This window comes from Accipiter gentilis, chromosome 15, assembly GCF_929443795.1.
Source record: "Accipiter gentilis chromosome 15, bAccGen1.1, whole genome shotgun sequence".
NCBI lineage: Eukaryota > Metazoa > Chordata > Aves > Accipitriformes > Accipitridae > Astur > Astur gentilis.
In genome coordinates, this window is record NC_064894.1 from 30,605,913 (window position 1) to 30,627,674 (window position 21,762).

At 45.2% G+C, this 21,762-nt stretch overlaps 1 protein-coding gene across 1 annotated transcript in view; it reads left to right on the top strand.

The window, feature by feature from the left end:
* The first annotated feature begins 247 nt into the window (after positions 1 to 247).
* Positions 248 to 21,762, top strand: part of RSPO3 (R-spondin 3) — a 62,398-nt gene continuing 40,883 nt past the window's right edge. Inside the window, exon 1 of the mRNA XM_049818148.1 lies at positions 248 to 519. Coding sequence (XP_049674105.1) covers positions 423 to 519 — 97 coding nt within the window. The 5' untranslated portion in view covers positions 248 to 422. The remainder of the gene's footprint in view (positions 520 to 21,762) is intronic.

Here is a 21,762-nt window from a genome sequence, read left to right on the forward strand (position 1 = left end):
ACCCCCGGCGATCCCCCCCCCTCCACCCCCCGCAACATGCTGCCGGTCCCCGGGCCGGCATGGACCCCGGCGGCGGCTGCTCGGCTCCTCTCCGCTCCTGACTCCCCTCTGAGGTTTGCGGCAGGTAGCGGGGCGGAAGGTTGGAAAGTGCAATAGGAAAAGCGGAGGGGTAAGGGAGAGGAGAAGAGAAAAAAAAAAAAAAAAAAAAGAAAAAAAAAAAAAAAAAGGAAAGGAAAGGAGGAAAAAAAAAAAAAAAAAAAGGCAAAAGCCATCAAGCCGGCCAAGCCCAGCCTCGGATCTCAGTGCAGGTATTTCTGCTGCTGTGTTCATCCCTTGCCGCCTACCACCCCGGGTTATTATTTTTTTTTTTAAGGAAAGAAAAAAAGAAGGAAAAGGAGAAGTCGAACTCTCAAAGGGTTACTATGCAATTGCGACTGATTTCTTGGTTTTTTATCACTTTGAACTTTATGGAATACATTGGCAGCCAGCACGCCTCCAGGGTACGGCGACAGGGAAGAAGTAAGTGCGAAGAGATTTATACTTTGATAACTTCTGCTTCCTCTCGTGGTGCTCCTCACCTGGCCGGGGGGTTCTTGTCCCCCCCGGTGCCTGGGCGAGTAAGTTCCGCGCCCGCGTTGCAGGCGGTTTCCTTGAGTTGGAGGGATGAAGGCGATTTTTCATCTGCTTCTGCTCTTCTCTCTCACCTCACCGGGATGAGCAGAGCTGGCTCCGGGAAGACCTGCGTCTGCTCCTTTATATTTTAATGTCTGCTAAAGGGGAACGTCCTTTCCTAGCTCTTTCCACTCCCTAAAGGGAAAGCGCGATGCCACGACAGGTAACTTTTTGCCGCGATGCCCTAAGCGCCTTTCTCCATCCCGGGCACCGGTTAGCAACCGGGGGGAGGGCGGAGAGAGAGAAGCCCCCACCCCAAGACCCAGCAGGACACCTTATCGCTCTGGGTGAAGCCTGACGCCCGGCGATGCGGGCTGGGGGGCCGGAGGTGTCGCGGCTCTGCCCGGTCCGCTGCTTTCCAGCCTCCCCTCGCCCCCGGGCACGTCGGTGGCACCGGGCGGGAAGGCCCTGGGTCATCCATGGGCATCGGCCGCGGGTTTTTTAGGTTAGATTTTGATTTTTATTTTTTATTTTTTTTAAAATCCCATGGGATGAAGGGAGTTCGTCCCTTCCGACTTAGCCAGCCCCTGACCGATGCCGCCTGCGTCCCGGGTGGCGGCAGGAGGGAGCCGGGAGGGCCGGGGGGCCAGGGCCAGTACCCGGGGATGGGGGGGGGGGGGGGGGGAGGCTGGTAGCTCCTCCTTGGGGGCCGATGGGAGACCAGAGCCAAGGAGACCCCCCCCGGCACCGGGGCAGGAAGAAAAGCGAGGCAGCCCCCGGTCCCCCCGCCCCGGGAAGGCGCTGTCCAGGTCTCGGGGCGCTGCCACGGGCGGGTGGGCTCCGGCTCCTGCGTGGGGCTCCGCCGGGCAGCGCCGAGCACCCGGGTCCGCCGTGACCCCCCCCCCCGTCCCCGGCAGGGCCGCCGGGCAGAGCCGCCGCCGGTGGAGGGATGCAGCAGCTGGGGGGGGGGGGGGGGGGGGGGGATCCCGTTTGGGCAGCCCGCCTGCACCGGCCCCGTCGCCGTTTCTGGGGCAGGAGGGATTTTCTGCGCACCTACCGCGGAGGGGCTGCTCCTGCCTGTCCTCTGTCCCCGACAGCCGCCCAGATACCGCGGGGATGTCATCAAACGCGGCAGCCTGCATTTAATCGGCAAGAAGTAACTGAGTTGCTTCCTCGGGGAGGGGACGGGGGGACGGGGGGGGTGCTGTTATTTTTATTTTTTTTTCGCTCAGCGCTCGCTCCCTTCCCCTGCTTGGCACGGCTAGCCCTTGAAAGCCTCCTTTGTAGGGTTTGCCTCCCGCACACAAGGTCCGATTCACCTGAAGTGCCCCTAAAGCGGAGCCGGGGACGGGAGAACCCGGGGCTCCAGCCCGCCCATCCCCACGGCCGCGCAGCGGAGGGAGCACTAAGGGCTAAGTCAAACATGTCAGGGCATCCGATTTATTATCCTTGGCAAGGGAGGGCTCCGCAGCCTCCATCGCTTCCCACCCACTCCTTTAACCCCTGGCAGGCGCGGAGCCCACAAGCTGCGGCTGCCCACCCGGCTCCCCCGCGGGGCCGGGGGGGGACGACACAGCGGGGGTGAGGTGGTGGGGCGGGACACCCGCCCACCCATCCCACCCGTGGGGAGAGGGTCGGGGAGCGGGTCCCCCCATCCACCCCGTCCTTGCTCCGGTACCTGGTGTGCGCCGCGCCGGGCCAGCGCCGGGCCGGCGGCGACCTCTGCTGTCCTGTGCCGCGGCGGGCAGCCCGCGGCGGCAGGTGCTCGGCTCGGCTCGGCCCGGCTCGGTCCGGCTCGGTTCGGTGTCGGGGGTGGGCGCAGGGCAGGCGCGGTTCGCCAGCGTGGGGTCCTCAAGCCAGCGCCGTCCCACCGAGGTCCGGCTCGGGCAACCTCGTTCCGCGGGTGGAATTGTCGGGAAAAACGAGGTGGAAGCGTCGGCGGCAAACAGCGAGCCGGTTGGTACAACGCGGTGGAGGTACCGAGGACTCGCTCGAAGTTTTTTTGGTGAAAGCGCAAGAGTTGAGTTAAATCCACAGCGGAACAAGTGGCTGAAAGATCCCCGCTAGAAAGGGTCGGAAGGGAAATCTGGCTCGTCGTTCTGGCAGCGAAGGCGAAGGACGGTCGGAACGCCTCACCTGGACACGGTGTGCGACGTCCGCCGGCCGAGGGCTGGTTGTGAAACGGGCTTTGGTGTTGTACAGCGTGCTTGGGTGGCGGTTGTGGTTTGGTGGCGGTTGTACAAGGTGGTTGGGTGGCGGTTGTACAAGGTGGTTGGGTGGCGGTTGTACAACATGCTTTGGTGTTGTACAGTGTGGTTGTACGGTCTGCTTCGGTGGGGGTTGTACGACATGCTTTGGTGATGGTGGTACAACGTGCTTTGGTGTAACTAGCGGAGATTTGGCGCGAGGGAAAAATTAGACCATGAGCGTTTATGGAAGTTATTATAAAAGAGGTTACGGTCACCACTCACACTGATCATTTCGGCTTTAAAAATCAATGATCTGCTATTAGTGAATACTGGAACTCGAAAAAAATGATCAAGTGCGGATAAAGAAGACACCTGTCAAATTCATCTACAACATGGAAGACTCTCTGGATTTGTGTTTCTTTCACCCAGATAGTCTCCTTTAAGCAGAAGTCCTAAGCCCGTTGCTAGGGAAGTGTTTTCAGATTTCCATTTAACCTATGCATTTTTAAATATAGTACAAACCACTTGCCGTCAAGCAGTCGGCGAGCCCATGTTACTTCATTTGTTTAATACCCGAGTCCCCCATTCTATGTATTACATTGTCGACTCCCACATTTTAAGGTAAAGGAATAACAAAGCCTGATCTGACTAATTCAGAATGTGCTGGGCCAGACACTCGGCAGGTATAAATCAAAGTTTCTTTGTTAATTTACCCCATCAGAAGGACCTGGCCCTGAAGCATTACTTGTTTTGTACCTATTAACAAAGTAATCTTTACGAGGAGAAAAGTCTGGTCTGCAGTCCTTTCAGTCCCCAAACTCCTAGTGAAGTTTCTAGTTCGAGCATCCTAAATTTCTGTCTCATGATCAGTAGTAAATGCGTAGTTGCCTGTGCAGAGGCAAAACTCCTCTGAAGTCAGCAACGGAGTGCAGGCGGAGGATCGGGACCATAACTAGACATAGCACAAGATCAATAAAAGTTCAAAAGCAAACATATCATTAGCAAAGAGATTTGTGATTTTATTCTGATAAGAGCAGTTAAGATCAACAAATTAAGCTGCTTGTTCAGGTCCTACAAGAGAGATTAATATGCAGCTGATTAATATGCAGACTAGCATACCAATAAATAAGAAATTCTATGTATCTGCCAGTGATTACAGTTTGCTTAGAAAAAAAGTAAGATTAAGTCAATAGTTCCAAAATATTTTGGCTCTGCAGGCCACCACATACCCTCAAAAGTTAGTACTGACAGATATGCACCTTTCCCATTGACCTTTTAACTGACGGAAATGAAGTATTATTTGCTGCGGGTCTGTGAATGACCAGCAGAGCATTTGCCATGACCCTGTTGACTACCAGCGAGCCACGGACTAAATTTGGAAGTCGCTATTGTAAGCAAAGTGATAGAAAATTCTGCATTTGTACCACAACTCCTACGTCTGGGAGTAAAACTATCTGTATGACTTAGTGGAACAGCAGTTTGGATGTACAGCTACCATGATGTGTAACATCGGTAGCCCATCAGTATCTGATGTGGGCAGTCGCCTCCTGCCTTTCGCTGCAATGGCACTTTTGTGATACCCCGGCGTGCGTGCGTGCGTTCGTTCGTTCGTTCCTGCAGTCACTCCTCCGTCGGTTCCCCTGTTGATGCGGGACTGCAGATCTTCCAGCATCTGCTTCTGGTCACAGTCACGAGGGGAGGGCTCCACTCTGCAAATGCTCTGCCTCTCCCGCTTGGTTTGCATGCAACTACTGCTGAATTAAAAATTAAGCAGATGCGCAACAGTCCGTAATGAAAACACAGCTATATAAAATAAAACAAAACAGGAAAGAACTGACAAAACACACACTGGTAAAATTATGTCTTCGGTTTTTTTATACCCTCGTGGAAGGTGTCGTTCACATGGAGGTAAAATGTCAACAAGAAAAGAGGAGTTGCTTGTTAGTTAAAATAACACTGCATTTTGGAAGCAATTTTTTTAATAGCTCACCATCAATATATTTCTTACTGACATCTACATCTATGTTTAGAGTTGGCATGGCAGGGATGGTAATGCTACATATTCTATATATAATATAGGTGGTGTTACCAATTTTGTTGCAATAATTTAAAGCAGAAGTTAGCCAAGCAAGCAGCCATCAAGTAAGCTGAATCTGTCCTTGGGTGGGATTAAATTATTCAGTGTTAGTTCTCGTTCAAAGTGTTTGTATGCGGCTGATAATATTTTTTCTGTGATGTTTTCCTATTAGCCTTGTCAGGGTGAATACTTTGCCGGTGACAAGTGCATCTTTTTTGCAACGAAACTGTATTTCTCATTTTCGGATGAGTTCCCGTTTGTTTCGAAATAGACTGTGAAACTCCTATTGCAGTCATTAGAAACAAAAGCAGATGGAGAACTGTTTCATCGTATTTTAATAAACTGCGAACGTATTTCCTTGTAGCCATATCTGAAATAATTAAATACTAGAAAATCACTTCCCATTGCTGAAAGCGTTACTAGTATTATAGGGGTAGCCTGCTTGCGTTGGGTTTTTTATAACTCTGTGCATGTAGATCTGTGCTTGAAGTATACCAGCTGCATGTGGAACGATACATGTTATTATCCCAAGAGACTAAAGGACATTACAGACCAGTTCCCATTTCATACCTGACACCTGAAAGGGTGATAATTTCAAATTTTGTTTCTTTCAGCTGATGATGACATTTCTTATACTATATAAAATTAATGCTAAACTGTAAATGCATACATTATCACGACTTCTCAAAGACGTCGATGTAGGATGGTATATCAGCAAATATATAAACAGTCCTATTTGTCTTTGCAGGCAGAATAAAATACTGCTTTTATTAATGAGATGGTTTTAGAGCTTGAACCTGCCTCCTTTGCTTTCAGTGGAGAAAGTCCCATGGACTTCACTGGAGCTGGAGAGGGCTCTTTTTCTGCAGGACCTCAGGAAACATTTTGAGTTTGGAAGAATTCCTATGCTAGAGTACTTGCAAAATTGCATGATCCGAATACGTACGACTCCTATATAGGAAAAAACAATGCTTTGTACCTTTCAGAACTATGATATATAGCCTGCCTGGGAGGCGATCTCTTTCTTAGGCATATGAAAAGAACAGCTATTTTACTACTTTGACCTATTGAGCCAACTGAAGTCAATAAAGTTAACTCTGAGATTAATTTCTTCTTTTAAGCTTTGTTATTAGTATATCAAGCCTTTGCAAATCCCTAGTCTGCTGCTTCTTCTTACCGTAAATTTTTCACTGAAGATAATGGAAGTTACGCCTAATAAAATCTGAGCTAGGACTTAAAAATCAGACTTACTCATTATCTCTTGCTTACTGTGCTCATCTTGCTTTCTGGTTAATAAAGCTAGTGTGCTGGCTTGACCACTGCTGTTTATTGCTAACATTAATAAGCTGTCTATCATTGTACATTCAATCATTTATAGACCGTCACTACTAGGAAAACTCATCCGTTAAAACTATGGAGATCCTTAAGAAGTTTTTTCCCCAGCAGTAAATTGTCCCTTTCGCTCCTGAAATTAAATTAAAAGTTGCGAAAGCCTGGTGGAGGAGATATAAAAGCTAATAAAAAAAATAATATTTTTGTCTCATTTCTAATTTTGGAGTCTGAACTACTCAAAAGTACTTTGCCAATTTTTTACCAAAGTAATTCAGAACAAAGCAATCTTATCTGATGACAAAAGGCAGCTGAAACCATGTACTTTTTTATACAAAAGTCTGTCTGTCTGCTATTACCACAGACAATGCCATGGATAAAAATATTCAGAGAATATTTATTCATGCAAAACATGTTATGGCTTTTGAAAAAAAAAAAAAAGAAGAAGAGCTACAACTTTTTTATAAATAATTGAATAACTGAGTTTCTGGCAATAGCAAAACGATTACTTATTGGACCCTTTGTCATAATGAAATCCAACAGATTTTATTAGTGATTACTTTAACCCCATTTTTTTTGTTAGCAGTGAGCAGTGCGATGAGCAACGCTACTTAAAAAGAAGGAATGATTGTAGTACAGTTATACAATAGCTGACTAATAAACATTTTTGTGTGTGCTGATTTCTAAATTATGAGCTATAGACCATGCATTTTAAAACGTTCCTGTTATTTACTCACGTAGTCAAAAATAGCACCCACCGAAGCAAAGGAGCCACAAAACTTATCTCCCTCCAGTGCTGCTAGGGAAGGACTCAGCTCTGGGGACTGGAGCTGAGCCAGGAGAGCCGTGAAGGGGAATCTTGCCTCTGGCTGCGGCAACGGCACCCAGCTCCCGCCCGCTCCGAGCAGCACCCCAGCCTTGCGCCAATACCTCGGCTTCGCACAACAGAGTAATTAGGAGGACAAACATAAAGGAACGCGTACGGTGATGCTTTTAAATGAAAGTAAAACCCCGAACCACAGGTCTACACCAAGTCCTGGTAGCGCGCTGCTATCAACTTTCTCCTTTCAAGCTTCTTGTTGTGTGTCAGTTTTACGTCCTGACACATTTCATGTTTAAACTTGAAAGGTCCTAGATGGGATTTCAGATGTTTGATATTTCCTGCAGGGTAAAGCAGATTTTGGGGGCACTGTAAAATAAAACAGGAGCTCATTGATGGGTGTTGGAATAGCAACGATGTGTGATTCCTGCGGCTTCCTGTAAAGCGCAAGGGCAGACACAGCAAGGCTCACATCCAAGAACAGGACTTAGGTGCCTAAGGTGTGTCTGGGGCAGGATTTAAACACCTGCGTCCCTCACCTTCAAAGCCCTGCTTAATTGCCACCTCACCCTTGACGCACGGGCACTTCTCAGATGTTTTGTCATTTCTAACGTGAGACTTCAGCTTCCTGAGAGCGAGCGTCCACCTGGCACGGGCGGCTTCTGAGCTCGGGTTCCTTCTGCAGAGACTTGGAGATTTTCTCTTAAAGAAACCCTGGGCAAAAAAGGCAATAAATCAATCACAACAAACAATAAAACAGGCGATCGCTTACTGACACTGGAATACAGCTGCGCACACGCCTGCTCCCATACACCCTCTTCTGTGCTCACTGAAATGGGCGCAAGCAAATGACCCGAGATCGCACGCAAATCCAGGGGATAAATGGCCAGTTTATTAGAGCAGATCAACACAGGCTAGAGTCATGCTTGACAGAAGAACTAATTTAACTTAGATTTTCAACTCCTGGCTGAATATTTTAGCTGTTGAGGTTTTGGATACATTAAGGGCAGCAAGGCGGCTGCTGCCTTCTTGGTGTGTTTCAAACGAAAAGAGTGAGGTCTGCTTTCTTTTGTTAAAGAATATATTGGCTTGCAGGGCTGGGGAGCGGTGCCAAGGGCAGCTAAACCCCCCGGACAGCCTGGATTTGAGACAGCTTCTGACCCCAGCATTTCCCTGTGACTAGGCTGAGAATCCCTTGTTCAGCGTGCTGGGTTTTGTCAATCCCTTTTGGGGGCACCCAACTCTTCCCACCTACCGAAAGACAACTTAGATGCCTGGCCGAGGGCTGCCAACTGTACTTTGATGGAGGCGTCAATGGAGGGCATCACTACACAAAGCAGGGATGTTCAGAATAGCATAAATCCTTTATCAAGCACCAGCTCATCCACCCCACTTCTCTCCAAATAACTCACCGGGTGCGCAGCTTCTCCAGTAATAGTGTTTTGGTGGGAAGCTACAGCAGAGTTAGGGCTTGAGCCCTTTTTCCTTATCTCCCCCACAAAGCAAGGTTCTGTTCCGAGGAGAAGGAAGAGAAGGCTCTCGTGTGAACCAGGAACGTAAGAGCAACCAGCTGGTGGAACAAGATTTCAGTTGCATTTCTCGACTAACATTTACAAACATCCACATGAACCAGAGCTACTAAAACCTGACACTTTAATATGTTTACAAAGTTTATGTATGTTATCAGCACATGTAATACTCCCAACAGGATTTATTACAGGTTTCTTTAGCAACAGCATTTTTTATTCATAACAGCTCAACTGGTCAGAGAGGAAAACAGCCAGTTTCTTCAGAGTGTGCCTCCCACGCACACTTGCCCAGCATTATTGCATTGCTTATTCATGAAGATTACAAACACCAGCGTCGGCAAGTGTTTCATAACTTTGTTTCCTTTTCCTAGAATGTTCATAATTAATTTCACTTTTTTTCTACACCACTGAATAAGGAGTTGCTGGTTTTACTTTACTTTATGTTACACTGCCGAGTGAAGAATTACCCCTCCAAAATAGAACCAAGTGGGACCAAAGGATGTTTTTTTTAACATGGGAGCCAGAAGATGTTAAGTGTGTGTATTTAGCAAATACACATGGATGGAGGAAGATTGCAGAAAGTTTTAGTATAACACAGACCTGAAAATAATCAACTAAGATGAGACCTCCTTGTGCTGGGCACGATGGCCACAGATGTCATAAAATCTAATAGACAAGATCTTGAAGGCACGAAAGGTAAATAAATTACAACATTTGGTCTTTTGAAAAAAACCAGCTTCTGTTTTGCAGTCCAAAATGAAGTCACACATCCATCTTTTGTGTTTGTGTTTTACGAAGAGTTGAGCAATCAAGGAGCTTCAGAGTTGAGGGTGTATTAAAAGCAAAAGCAGAATTCTGTACAGGAGTGTAGAATTTATAACTTGTGCTGTGTCCTGGACAAGCATTTTTAAGCCCCAGGCCCTGGCTGTAGGAATTAAGGTGCTCTTTAAGCTACCCATCGAGGGGAAGCTTCAGTGGTGTAAGAATTTATCAGTAGGATTCAGTTGTGAGTGAATGTCAGCAAGAGGACCTCCACATGGCTGCTTAGGTCATGCATCATTTCTAAAGAAAAGACCGAAGTCGTTTTAAGAAAGAAGTAAACCTAAAAAAAAGTTCCTCTGGACAGATTGTGGGCAGAAATATTTCCCTTTCTCTGTTGGCATAATTTATTTCTGCTAACAACTTACAAAATCAGTATGATTTGAGAATGCTTATTCTCTTCCATGACTGGATATCATGTTCTTTCATCTGAGTAATTCACCAAGATACTAATCACGCTTTAAACCCCCAGCTTCTTTCAAATGCGTGTCTTAGAACAAGTAAGCTGTTAGCTGACTAACTCTGAGTTCAGTGTATTTCAGGAAATAATATAACAAGGGGTGACATATATTATGGTTGTGTGGTCTCTTAGAGGTCAAAGTGGGTGCAATCACTCCATGGACGTGAAAACTAAGCAGGAGGTTTCACATAGGCTTTCTTTTACAATTTATCTACGTATTGTGGCTGGATATTCTGATGAACACAAGTCTTTCCAAGCTTTATGGAGGTTAGAAGCACTGGGTGGGGAGTCACCGGAGCTGGAGGGTCTTATTCCTATTTGCCAGAATCTGTCTGGCCACAAAGGAAACTGTAAACTGTACCCTTTCGAGATGAGGACAGGCTGCTATTCACCTCTTTCTGAAATCACATCATTTCCCAACTACCCAGTGAGCTGAGAAGTTCATTTCTTCGTCAGTATAAATCACACCTGAGTCAAGATAAAATAGATTCATCAAAAGAGTAGTCTTGTATTTCCATGCTTCATTGATTATGTAAAAAAGGAGGATTCTAACCATATCTACCACTAAAAGACCACCAAGCATTATGACAGTCAATCCATAATTATTTCTGAAGCCTTTCATAATTTGTTGAAAAATAGGTTATTCATCTATGGAACTCACTGGTCGAGCCTTCCACCCTGGTTCCATGACCCACTGTGGTTACGGCTGCGTGCACCAAAAAGGGCCTGTGTTTTTCAACTGGAAGTATGCAGAGACCTTGGGCACATCTTGTCCAAAAGAGATGAGCCACAGAAATTGCAGTACTGCATATAAGAGAGCTTATTCAGGAGGAGAATCTTCCATCTCATACTCCCTGACTCCTACATAAGCTTCCTCTGGCTTATGTACTTCATCCCCTGGAACCCCTAAGCCTACAGCTGTAGTCCTAGAGTTGGAAAAACTCCTTTACACAGTCTGTGCCCGTGGTCTGCTAAAAAGACCTTTTTGACCATCAGCATATATAATGCTTGACAAAGGTGTCAGAAAACTGTAAACCTACAAAAAAGTGCAGGGGGGTGTTTAAAACCATTCACAAAATATTGACAAAATTCATCATTTTAATGGAAAACATAATAATATTTTATAAAATATAAAAAATATAAAGAACAGGCATAGAAATAATAAATAAAACCAATATAAATGCTTATACATTTAGTCATCTCCCCCTTCTCCCCTACACATTCATATCTATATCTGTATATACACGTTCACATACATACACACAAATTCACACAGACACAAGCAAGAATTAAAGGTCTTGATGTGTTCTTAAAGTATTTTCACTTCAAAATTGTCTTAGAATATAGCTAAAAAGGATACTGATAGCCCCAGACAGAAGAAGTTTTGTTTCAAGCCACACAAAGCCTTTTGGTTTGTCTGAAAACTCCATCTCTTCCCCCACCGTTCTTATGGTCTGTTTGGTCACAGAAAACAAAATCATTAGTTTTATATAAGCTAAAGCAAACACTAAATTAAAAAAAAAAAAAAAAAAATTGTACGGGAGGCTTGGTAGGGGACCCTTTTCTCTTTCTGTTGAGCCTGGCATGCTTAAAACTATACCAGAAAGTTATATGGACCCTTCCCTTTTTGGTTGTGCACAGGCAAAACCTTTCTGGCTTTTCACTACGACGTGTATCACTAGACTGAAAATTTTATCAGCCACTGAGAAGGAAAATGATGTTCCTTAGGCTGGGCTCTGGGCAGGGGAAATGGGTGATGCTAGAGGAGTCTTTCCTTGCCGCTGTGACCACCCAGCAGCACTACTGCTGACCTTCCTGGGGCGACGTCTGTGCGTACGGGTGCGTGCGTGGACCTCCAGCTGTGCTGAGGAAACGGCAAGGAGAGTTAATATTCCCCTCTTTTATCAGCGAATAGAAACATCATGATCATTAGGCACATGCCGGACTAACACGAGGCTTTCCATTCGAGCCTCTACATTGTTTTTAATGGGAGTTGGTTTAGGCAGAATAAACATCTCATAAAGGTTAAGGGATTGATTCTGCTTCTCGTTACAACTCGTGTCAGGAAGCAAATAACTCACAGAGCTCTGCCAGCATAAAATTTGCATGTGCTTAGAATCCAGCCTAAATGTTTATACAGGCTATTAAAAAAACACGACAGTTGGTGGGGGATTTTTGTTCTTGCTTACCAAGAAAAGGAGCAACAATGCAATCTGCACTTCTCTTTGCGAGGTGCTGGTAAAGGGTGTGAGGGTATTCCAGTGTCCTTTGTCAGAGAACAGCTGCAATTTGCCACTTAGAAGTGGGGGAGGGATGCTTTTACTGCTTTCCCCATGCTGTACTTATTCACCCTGTCCGGCACTGTGTACTCGTGAGCTTTCTCCTACTTTTGCCATCCAGTCAGTTACAGTTGTCAAGCTTCCCTCTTCCCTCTCTTCCTACAGGTATTGGACTCAGGCACTATTTCTCAAAGTATTTCGCAGAGTGAGAACATACACCAAACCAGACTAGTTAAATCAGTGAGCACAGAGATAGACCCAAAATGCTGCATTTTCTGGAGCAGCAAGTGGTAAAGGAACCCTAGACCAGCTCCATTAGCCTGCCTGACATAATACAGGCGTGGTCCAACTCCTCCTAACTAGCCATAAGATGCCTGGATCCAACCCAAGCCTGCTGGAAACAAGAACTAGCAGGTGAATGTAGTGAACCAGAGCAGACACACCAGAATTCACATGTGACAATGTTAGGTAGGGTATATGATAATGTGCCCTTTGTCAAATGAATTTTTAAAATATTTTTTTTTCTTATCATCCTCTCAATTCCTGTTCTTCCTTAGTGTCACCCCAAAGGAACACTCCCTTAGTGTTCCCTCTCCCTCACTCCCCTACTTGTATATGTAAGCAAGTTTCCTCCTTGGCATACTTTTCCCTTTTGATGCCAAGCCACAAGTTACTGCAGCTTACAGTTCTGAGCCCAGGGTTTTGAGGAGAAATGGTGGAAAGAGAATGGACACCCTTGAGCTGTGGTGTGATGACTTGATGATAGCGGTGGGTTTGTTGGTGAGAGAAAAGAAGCAGTGAACAGCTTCTTTGATTTACAAAGACAGCTTGTAAAAACAAACTATGAATCTCTGCATATACAAAAAGATGTGAATCCTTGGAGTCTTTGTCAGATGTGGCCTGGTAGAAGTAAGGAAGGAGCTGGAGAAGTTTGCATACTGTAATAGAGTACATAGCCCTGAGGTCTATCAAATACAAGAATATGAAGGGTGGAGATTGGAAAGTGGTGAACTATTCAGAATGTGTCAGTTGACATCAAACATGGCTATGGCTGTTTCGCCAAGCACAGATGCCAAAATATTCACCCAGTTTGTCTACTGCTCTCCAAGGAGCAGCACAGGGCCCTTCAGGGACTGGCAGAAAAAGTTCACTGTTTGCAAAAATATTGGGGGGGAGGAAAGTCCCCTATGTAATGCTTTGCATTTCCCCACAACTTTGTCAGGGAGTGCCATGATACATGGCAGGGCAACTGGCCTCCATTTAGTACAACTTGCAAAATCCTCCTCCTCAGCTGCGGAGTGATGCGGTGTCGCAGAAGAGATGGGCAGCGGAGTTCATCAGCTGAACTGCAACGCGCAGCACTGCTTGCTGCACTCTATAAGCAATTCCCAGCTTTCATAATGCCTGATGGTTCAAAATTTCCCTATGCCAAGCCCTTTCTCTGACACATTTAATTCCTCAAAGCTCTGCACATCTCTATTCTCTCTTGTGACAGCAGTTGAATAATGTCTACAAATGGAAATAGCTACTCCTCCTCTTGGCTTGCTGTGAAGCCATAACCCCCTCCCCCAATATATTCAGTCTAAGTGGATTTACAGAGTTAGTCTGACAGTTTCTGAAATAGAAAACCGCTGGTTAACAGCAGAGCCCAAGCACTGCTCTCTCTATAGGCAGGCCAGTGCTTCTCGCATCTCTTTAAGATGGACTCCCTCTGATGACATGGGGACGGAGGAGATACCACACCCCGTCCAGCTGCCGGCCTCTTGCTGAGACAGCTATCACGACTGCCAGTTCTTCTTGAAGGTTTTACAATGCAAACAGTTTCAAACAAACATCAGATGAAAGCAATTTTGAGTCTAAACTGAGCACGGCCAGGTTTGCATTGGTGATTTATTGGTGAAAGTCATCAGCTCCTATTACCTATTTCTTGAGCCATCCAGTTCTTTGGCTTCCAGCCATTTCTAGGGCCTGATTCTGTTCCTATTGAAGTTAACGGGAGGTTTTGTCACCGATTTCAATAGGAGGCCTTTGACTTTCCAACTTTCTGTCTATAGAGGCTTGAAGTGCTTCCAGGTTTCCATCATAGTCTGCGGTTCCCCTCTTTAAGTCGGTTGGACATTAACGGATTGCCCAGGCCCACACCTTTGGATAGAGGAAAGCTCTAGATCTGATTCAGCTCTCACTCACACACCAGCTTTATACCTCAGTGGAGTTCCTCCTGATTTATACTGGCAGGAGAGCGAGGTCCAGCGTTACTTATGCCTGGGTCACTGCCAGCAGAACGTGGAGAGAATTCAAGTCACTTGTTATCCCCTTCCCTGCACCTCTCAATCACAGCATATACATACGTATATATATGTGGCTATATTAGAATCATCTGGACTCTTTTAAGTTATTCACCATTGCAACTGACTTCAAATTCAAGTTTTAAAGTTGAAATAACAAAGAAGGAAAAAAGAGCCAGAAGGGAGCCAGCTGCAAGGGTACTCACAATTTTCATCAGTCTACGGGACACTCCTAATAACATATTTTACTACTTTGTAGTGAACTTTCTTTGCTTCTGCCATAAATATATTCCCTATGCTGTAAATGAATAGCTTGCAAGCTCAGTAAAGTTAATATAGAAGAATAAATCTTAACTACCTAATGTCAGGTCAGAAATATAAATCTTATCTAATATGCCGGGTCAGGAGGAAAGAATACTTTTAGCTGAAAATAGCAAATACTTTCCAGTGCAGAGCAGGAACTTATTTTTCTCTTTAAAAAAATATGCTGCCCCTAATAAGATGAGTTGAACAGTCTCCTTTTAGAATCTCCAAAAGAAAAATAAACACATAGAGCAGAGTTAATTTATAAAATGCTCCAAAGTTTATCTTGGCAGAACAGTTTTAGGCAGTGAGATTTCTCTCTCTCTCGCGCATGCATTCACACACATACACATGCACACACACACACACATCTCTCAAAATTATGACAGGCCCTTACAATAGCAAATACTACAGAAAACTTCTATATCTGGATAAATTCACAGATTTTTATTCAGGCAAGGCTCTCGGCTTCAAATCAATGGAAATTTTTCCAAAGCGAGACAACAATCCCTGAAGCCTTTTTGTGTAAGTACAGACCTGCTGTGTCACAGTGGGAGACAGCAAGCCAGACAAGCGTCTCCTGTCCCAGGTCCCCCTCCCATGGGCCGGCCGGCACCTCTGCCAGCTGTAAAGCAGCGATGCAGCCGCCGTCCCCCCACTGGTTGGGCACAGCTGGATAACCTGGTGGGTGATCTGCCAGCCAGCTGCTGCTGGCACGCAGTTTCCTCCCAGGAGCCACAGGCTTCCACCGCTGCCCATCCTCTTGTTCCTCCTCCACACCTCCTTCACGCACATCTTGCACATCAGAGCCAAGGCAACTTCAGAGGCTCTGGACATGAAGCCCACCAAAGGCTTGCTTTCAGCCTCAGCCTCACGGGCTTAGATTTTTTTTTTTTTTTTTTTTTTTTTTTATAGTCTGTATGCCTGCAATCAGCCTGTGCCGGGGAGCTACAACAACAGGGGAATACTGCAGGCTCCAGATCTAACAGCCAAGAGACTGCCCAAGCGCAGGGTGCAGTGCAACCAACAGCAAACAGCACCGTGCCCTACGCTGGCATCCCCATATACTTGGGAGCTCCTCCACCTCTGGCAGCAGCCGCTGCCCTTTCAGACAGTTTATTTACTTCAGGGTCTGCAAAGCAAACAGTCACTTCCCTCAAGATAAGCAAGAATAGAGGCAGTTTGATGTGGCTGAAGCACAACTTGAGGCTGGTGCGTGCATAATTCTCTGGACTACCCTTGCTCAGTGCCACCAAGTTACAGAATCCAGAACCTGACTTACAGAAGAATGCAATGAGTGGGTTCCTCTTCTCTTCTCTTCTCTTCTCTTCTCTTCTCTTCTCTTCTCTTCTCTTCTCTTCTCTTCTCTTCTCTTCTCTTCTCTTCTCTTCTCTTCTCTTCTCTTCTCTTCTCTTCTCTCTTCTTTTCCTTTCCTTTCCTTTCCTTTCCTTTCCTTTCCTTTCCTTTCCTTTCCTTTCCTTTCCTTTCCTTTCCGGCTGCTGGGAAGTTGCCAGTAATTTCCAGCATTTGGTCTGACAAGTGTTCTACTGCAAATATTTAGAAGAATCCATTAGAGATTAAACAAAGTGTAAGTAACTGCTGCGAAGTGATAGCTCTTATTAATGTTTGCAGCAATAGGCACTTTACAAATGCATATGAAAGTTCTACCCCTAGGCTGCTTGTAAGAAAGGGCAAGCTGGAAGGCAGCAGCCAGAACACAGTGTAATTCGAGTGTCAGTGTGTTATCATTATAAATAATCAGTGCAGAGACAGCATTCTGTAATGCGTGCACCATGCTTGCAAATCTTCTAGACAGCAATGAGTAGAGTGCGCTACCCTGACCAACGTATTTTAAATGATCTGTATCAGGCTGCAAAAGTACTCAGAGTCCCAGTTTGGACATCTTTGCCTTTTTCTGGTCTGCTCCCAAAATATAAAAAAAAAAACCCAGACCAAACCCCAAGGCCCCCTCCCACCCCAAATTGTATCAAGAATCATCATGTGTTATAGGTGAAAAGACAAGCACTGCTCTGGTGGAATTTGTAACTTTTATTGTATTCTAAAATTATCCTGACTATACAGTGTCTTAAATGTTCACTGTACAGTGTGATATTAGTAGCAGAGAAGGGATGAACGCTAACAATGTTCTAGGGCTGACGATGAGATGCTTAAGAAGTAATGCTGACAGAAGTCACCTTCCAGTGGACTCAATTCTGAGGATAAAAAAGGCCATATTTACAACAAACTGAGATGAATGAAGATGCATAAATGCATCTACACACTAGCCAATTTCTTTGCTGAAAAAATACGTGATATTCTAGGAACACAGTGGACAGCAGGTATATGCCTATGCATGTGCATACCATAGCAGAACTTTCTATCCCAACAAAGGTTGGTGATCTTGGGGTTTTTGCATTTTAATTACATTATTTATTGTCAGTTTGGAGTAAGTAGAGCGTGCTGGTTCCAATACAGAAGGGGTAGAAAATGGATCAGAAGACTTGGCTCCAGTGTCCACCTTACACTGGTTAGGTCCTGCAAGCAAAAAGGCCTGGGGCTTATCCAGGCCACTCGTGATGCTTTCCTGGGGTGGTAATGTTTGGTACTCAGAAATAATACACGTAAGGCAGACCTCTTAGCATCATATCTAATTTTTGAAGCTGGCAGCCTCCTTCTCCTTTCCTGTCCCGCTACCTTAAAGAAAATGTCTGGATAGTCTCAAGGAGTTATCTGTGTTCATCCTTTCGTTTCAGTTTCATCGCCACATCTGATTTCTCAAACTCAGAGTCACTGTTTTCTGTATGTGAGTTCAGATCTTTACTGAAGAAACAAATAAAAGCAAGCTGGGCAACGGGAGAATTGGGTATGAGCTGGTGAGCAGGAACATGCTGACTTGTTGGGTACTCCCATCACTCATCCTGGTGGCTCATGGAGTTGCTGGCTTCAGTGTCACAGCAGGGAACAAGGATGAAACTTGTTGAGGTAAAGTTTGGTGCTGCGGGTTTCCCGGAGAAAGAAAAGGGGAAGATACAATGCTTGTGATCACCTGAAGCAGGCCTCGGCAAGTTAAACAGAAAGGGAGGTGGCAAAAGAAGTTATTAACAGCCTCCTCACTAGTTCAGATCTTGGGCTGGTGTCAAGAGCAAAGAAGGTAGTATCTGCTCCAGCTTTCGCTCTGCATGGTCAACTGGTACCCAGCACAAATGAAGTACCATGTTGTTAGTACCAGTTCCCAAGCACCAGGCAGACTCGAAGTGTAGGCAGTGGTGTGCCTGACTCCAGTAGATGCCGTGCATTTTTCGAAGTGCTGCTGAGGGAGGGCCAGCTCTGACGTTTGGCTGAAGTCAGTAGCCATCCGCCAGAGAACGACAGCTACGGGCTGGGCCTGGCCTTGCACCACATGACATTTGTGTCCAAGAGCAGGAGACAGAAAGCTGTGAAGTCTTCTTTAGACCTTGGTCTTTCTGCACTTGTTTATAGGCTGCCAGGTGCTGCCACTTTTCCACCTCTAGAGCCAGTAGCCAGCAGGAGGAGAGGGTGAGGACCTGTCCTGAGCTTCTGACAGTGGCAAGGATGATGAATGTCAGGTAGGATGCAAGGCGATTTATCTTCTTCTGTACTTCCATGCGTGCATATACAGGAGCTTCAGGAAGTCAGGCAGAAGAGATGCTCATGCTCTAGAAAAGCTGCAGAGGGGCAGACTAGATGGGCTCTTCAAGGAAGAGGAGAAATTAGTACGGAGTGTTCCTAAGCTAGTGCGCTTGGATACCTGAGAGCAACTGGAGTTGTTCTGCACAAAACTCCCCTAAGCGACTGTATTCACCTTAAAATAATAATAAGCAGCAGCGAGAATGCACCTTTCAAAACCTGTACAAAGACCAGTTCATTTCTCATATTAATCCTCTTGACAGATTTGCAAGAGGGCATTGTCATAATTTTTCAAAAAGTGAAAAGGAGGCAGATGAGTTATCTTCTAAGACCAGCCAAGAGCAGTGATCTCATTTTAAGACACACAGATCACTTACTTGCAAATGTTGCTGAATTCCAGGTGGTCAGACCTCTTACGTACCTCAAGGAACAAATTGTCCACTGGTAATTTGGCAGGGCTCTGTTGATTTTTTACAGAGCAGTGACATTTGATCCAAATAAATAATCTAACCATCTCCCTTTACTGCAGGCATTGAAAGAATAAACACCAACAAGTGAGCTAGTCATTGGACTAGCATGGCAATTCCCAGGCCATCCCATCCTCAGGCAGAGGTTTAAGATAGTTCAGATGGACTGAGCCCTGGAAGCGTCTGTTTGCCTCCAATGACTACAAAGTCTGGTGTCCCCAAGCCCAGAGGATCTCCCCCTCTCTGTCCATAGAAGAGTTAAACCCAACAAGACCCATGTTGAGGCTTGAGGAGCCTGGACATCTGCATCAATCATGGATGTCCAAACCTTCAGTGCCTACAACCGGGGCAGATGGTCCCTAAGTGCAGGCACCTTAATTTTTAAAATTAGATAAAAATCTTTCAGAGGTTCTAAAATGTAGTTGAAAGGGAACTGAACCTCCAGAGCTCTTAATTCCTACTCTGGAGCCATGCCTGAATGTTCAAGTGCAGCAGACGTTTTAATTATACATCACTTCAGGGGGATTGCTGGGACATCATTTCCCCTCAAGTTTGTGATGCTGTGGGGCGTTCCCACTTATCTTACAATGCAACAATCATGATGAAAACAATCGTTTCTCAAAATTTCCTATTCTATTGCCATATGGTCAGTTACAGCATAGGCACATGCAATTTGAGTGTGAAACTGCTGATTGAGAATAGAAGCACTTTTCAGCCACTTAGCCCAGAGGTGAATGCATACCCCAGGATCAGCAGGAGCAGGGAGCCTACACTTCCAGAGCAGGAGCCACAGTGCAATGGGGATGAAAGAAAAGTATAAAAAGAGAGGCTATAATAATAAAGGTAATTTTTCTTCTTTTGCTCACAGCCATGCTGGCTGAGGAAATCTGCTGGTTAAGGTAATGGTGTCTCCAAGTTCCATGTAAGACAGCACCTTAAAATCTCCTCCCAGATGCTGGTTTGAAAAAACAAAGAGGAATGTATGCTGTAGTTAGGAAAGACAGGAACAGTGAATAACTTGGCTTGTTATTCCTTCTGCTTTTTGAAAAAGGAGAAGTATTCCATTATTCCACTCCATTTTTACATGAAACAACATTCCATCGTTACATTCTCTTTAAAATATTAATTTATTAGTGCTTTCTTAATTTCCTCTGCTATAAGGAATAAACAAACCGAGGAAGAGTCCATATTGCTGAAGAATTTTAGATACATATTTAGGTTTTAAAAAATGAAAAGGTATTGTTAATTTTCTTTTGTTTTGCCAGTAATTTCATGTGAATGTTAAACTGCATTAGACAAGTGGCTAAGACACAGGAAGAGAAAATCATGTGAAATCAAAAGGATACTTTCTTGAGATTTTCCCCTTCTCTATTCTGCACAAATATATCGTGGTAAAATCAACAAGTCTCCTACCATCTGTTTGCTTACACTGATGCCTCATCCAGCAGATATGCTACATTGAAACCTCATGAGACATAAAAATCCAATTTTGTTCATAAGGCAACAATGTGGAGTTTGTTTTAAGGAAACTGAAGTTTATTTTATTTCTGAAAACTCCTGTGAAGCAAGTAGTTCTCAAATCACAAAGAAAATATTGGATCATCACCCTATATTAAAAATATGGCAATTTTATTTGCTTTTATCCACAATTATTTAATTCTCTTTCTTTTATGTCATCGGAATCAGATTGATGACCATAATACAACTCACTGCGAGTAAGAAAATGATGGTATTGCTGATGCTATCTTAAGGCAAAATGCTAACAAACGGCTGGCTCGCCAGCATGCTCAGCCCCTAGCCAGGGGTGCAGCAGCAAGGGATGTCTGACAGTGCCTAGCAAAAACTGTAGGACCCACTCAGTGGTTGCTTTCTCAGGCACAATAATTTATGGTTAAACTACAGCATGCTTTTAGAAAGATGTCTGACCTCTTATTTGAAGGATACATGGGACTGAGATTCTACTGCCTCCCCAAGACTGTTGCAATGATGTAACTACCAAGGCTTTCTGAGATTTATCTTGGATAATGCACTTGAGACTCACTGATGCCCAGTTCCAACCATTGATCATTGTATTTTTAATTCCAGTAGCAGATAGCTTTATAGCATCCGATATTTTAGGGGGAACACTTAATTACAGACTGACTTTTTTTTTTTTTTTCCCCCAGAAAAAGAGGTGCTGTTGTAGAGTGCACCTCAGGCAAGGCTGGTTTTGGAGAAAACACTCCACAAAGCTAGATGCAGTTTTTACTATGGTTTTTTTTACCTCTAAGAACAGGCATGACCAAGGCTTTAATGTATCTGATCTCTGCCCCGTTCCATGCCAGTGTAACTCTTCTAGTGTTAAAATTCCACGGAGCTGTTCTTTGCTTATAAAGTCATAACAGAAACATTGGAGCAGGGTCTACCACAGTGCTGTTCCTGCGTTGTGACCGAGCAACTGGAACTGAAGACCGTGAAGACCATGAAGACACCCCAGTGCCGCTTGCCCTCATGGCTGTGCCCCACCTACCACCAGCAGCTCTCAGGCATTACGTAGCGTCCAGGCTCTGCAAAGCTTGGGTATCTTCGGGGGAAGAAAACAGCAGTGAGATGATGTGCTGACCCTTCTGAATCCCTAGTACTGAACTATTGTTTCAGCATGGGCATTGGGATGGCTACACCTCCTCCTTGCAACATAGAGCAGAATAAGGCTGACAGCAGCCATGCTGGGTTTGCTGGCAAGAGACACAATTTCAGAGCTAGAGGTACCCCAAATGTCTCGGTTCAGACTGGTTATGGCAGCTATCAAACAAGTGGCGCATTCCCTTTCTTCTCCAAACATGTGTTGTTAAAGAGCTGCTGCAGTCACCTAAGAGAAAGGTAATACGACCCGTAAAGCATTTCCTTACGTCATGGAACTGCATCTTGCTTGATTGCTATGAAGTGCCTTGAGGACCACAAGGTGA